The sequence below is a fragment of the Trichechus manatus genome, unplaced genomic scaffold (genome assembly GCF_000243295.1).
Source record: "Trichechus manatus latirostris isolate Lorelei unplaced genomic scaffold, TriManLat1.0 scaffold00290, whole genome shotgun sequence".
NCBI lineage: Eukaryota > Metazoa > Chordata > Mammalia > Sirenia > Trichechidae > Trichechus > Trichechus manatus.
The window spans coordinates 1,080,768-1,083,843 of record NW_004444226.1 but is presented as its reverse complement, the minus strand read 5'-3'; the positions used below and the strand labels follow the sequence as shown (position 1 = coordinate 1,083,843).

The window sequence follows — 3,076 nt, the reverse complement described above, 5'->3', positions numbered from 1 at the left end:
ACTGTGTTAATCCATCTCGAGGGTGTTCCTCTTTTTGCTGACCCTCTACACTACTAAACCTGATTTCTTTCTCCAGGGATTAGTCCCTGCTGATAACATGTCCAGAGTACGTGAAGTGAAGTCTCATCATCCTTGATTCCAAGGAGCCCTGTGGCTGTACTTCTTCCAACACAGACTTCTTCATTCTTCTGGCTATGTTCAATATTCTTTCCCAACAATAATACAAAGTACATCTATATATTTCCAATCGATTATCTCAATATATTGCTTAAAACATAAATTTCAATTAATAACATAGGATGAACCTAAGCAATTTCCTAATTAAAATATTTTTTCCATGATTTTCCTGATGGCACATTTTATTTGTTCATTTCTAAGACTGAAAATAATTGGGTTGAAGCGGGGGGGAATTACAGAATAGAACACAGAAAGGACAATATACTGGATGGTTGCAGAGATCCCAGATGGCCTTAGGAATACGTATGCGAGTGAGCTGAAGAAGACAGACACCACGAGGATATGAGAGATGCAGGTGGAAAACGCATTTGCTCTGTCTCCTCCACTTGGGAACTTGAGCACATTAGAAAATCTGTGAATGTAAGACTTGATGATGAAGATGAAACAGCCTCCACCAGTCCGCAGATCAGAGACAAGGATTATCATCTCATTGCTGAAGGTGTCAGAGAAGGAGAGCTTCAGCAGAGAAGGGATATCACAGAAAAACTGATGAATAATGTTGGACTGACAAAAAGGGAGCCTGAAAGTGACACCTGTGTGGAATCCTGAGTAGAAGAGACCACTGAGGATGGAAGCCAGTGTCATGTGGGCACAGATGTGAGGGTTCATGATCACAGGGTAGTGGAGAGGCGGGCAGATGGCCACATAGCAGTCATGGGTCATGAAGGTGAGGAAGAGCAGCTCCACTTGTACAAAGAAAACCACTAGGAAGACCTGAGCTACACATCCTACCTTTGAAATGACACTGCTGTCAAGCAGATTGTTGACACATGAATTAGATAGTGTTACAGAACATAGCACGCATCCAAGATGGACAGATTCCTGAGGAAGAAGTACATGGGGGTGTGAAGTCTCTTGTCCAGAGTGGTGACAATAACAATGAGAAAATTCCTAATGAGAGTAACCAAATCCATCAGAGAGAAGAATACAGCATGCAAAACTTGTAGTTCCCATACATCGGAAAACCCCGTCAGGAGAAATTCCATCATTATGGTGGAATTGGGCATCTCTTGGTGAGGCAGCTCATACCTTGGAGGCAATGAGAGAAACATGAAGAATTAAATAATGAGGAGATGGCTTTCAATCTTTTTTTCTCTTGCCCCCTTTCTATTTCTAATACCTATTGGGATCCTTAATATTTTGGAAGGTTATTTATGTACTGCTTCACTAACATCTATAATATTCCTATTCCTATTATAAGAATGAATTAAAAATCACGACCATTTTATCATAAGCAAAACACATACGTGTTTATAATTTTATAAACTTCCATGTTAATATGTATTTTTCTAATGATAAAATAGTTTAAATAAAGATGGAGTCCCTGGGTGGTAAAAACGATTAACATGCTGGTTGATAACCAAAGGTTAAATGCTTGAATCTACCCAAAGGTGCCTCATAAGAAACTCCTGGTGATCTAATTCCAAATAAACAACCATTGAAAATCCTATGGAGCACAGTTCTACTCTAACACACATGGGATCACCACAAGTCACCATCGACTATATGGCAACTTTTTTCTTTTTTAATATAGATGTAGATTATGTTGATATAGTTGTGTTTTAAATAAACTTTAGAGATAATGTAATGTTGTTGGATAATTGGGATAAAATATTTTAGATGATTTTCCAGTCTTACATTATTATTTTCAGGCTATAGGTAATACTGGGGAAATTATGCTTTCTAGAATTAGTACTGTATGCATAATAATGTCAAAATTATTTTCTACCACAATGACATACAATATTGAAATCATTTGGAACTTTACTTCATGCAATATCTCAAGCTGATCAAAACTTCCCTCCTTCAAGCATTTACCCCACACTGAATCTTAGTCTCATTTTCTGTTAATTTCTTATTCTTCAGATTATTTTTCTAGTCACTTGTCTATCTTGAAAGAGAGATGTGTCCCTCCCAGCAGCACAGTGTCCTTGCTTCCAGTTTCTTTTAGAGTCTCTTGAACCTTATCTTCATATTGCTTCATTATCATCTTCAGTTTTCCAACTCTACCAACTTTATTTCATTCTACTTGCTGAAAAACAAAACATCAACAAAATTGTGGCATGATATCTTTCAGTAATACTTTAGCTTTTTCTTTCTTTCATCTTAAATTACTAATTTTGTTTTTCCTCTCCTTTACGTTTAACCTTTTCAACAAAATCTGAACGTTCACCATCTGTGTCTACATCATTAATAACATTGTTGGTTGTTGCCACCATATCATTATCCTAGACTAACTGATTATTTCTTTTATCCTTTGATTTACTCACCAGTGGACTATGGTAACCTGCTTTCACCTTGATTTATCTGGTAACTGTATTTTTCCGATCTCCTCTATCATTTTTTTTAACACTCTTTTCTCATTCTCTAGTAATAAGAATGACAATAGTAATAGTAGTAATAAGAACAACCACAGCAATCATAATAATAACTACGGCTTGGAACCACAGACAAGTAACCTACCCATTGCTAAACTGATTGTACTTCAAACTTATTTATTTGGAATTAAAGTCTTCCAAATTCTGCTCTAATCTTTCAAATGTCTTCTAGCTTCTCTCATCTGTGGGAAACTTATCAAACATCTTGCATATGAAATCCTCATGAATGACCTCAGCAAAGGCTATAATGTCTTTTTATCAGTCTTATGCAATATTTCACAAACTGCTTTACATTGATAGGAAGTTGAGCAGTTGCTTTGTCTTACTATCTTTTGTTTTCTTAGAAGTTCCTCAAGGATTGTATATTGTACAACTTTGTGCCTTTCCAGCATCAAGTAAAGTTCTTTCCATGTATCTGATACTAAATATTTTTAAGTAATGAATAAATTTCCATTTCACTA

General features: G+C 36.1%; 1 protein-coding gene across 1 annotated transcript; it reads right to left on the bottom strand.

The window, feature by feature from the left end:
- Positions 1 to 217: 217 nt before the first annotated feature.
- LOC101346029 (olfactory receptor 14C36-like) lies at positions 218 to 1,277 on the bottom strand. Its single transcript, XM_023725186.1, is given in 2 exon segments — positions 218 to 1,031; positions 1,034 to 1,277. Coding segments are annotated over 2 exon segments (921 nt in total). The 5' UTR covers positions 1,245 to 1,277; the 3' UTR covers positions 218 to 321.
- Between the last annotated feature and the right edge of the window lie 1,799 nt (positions 1,278 to 3,076).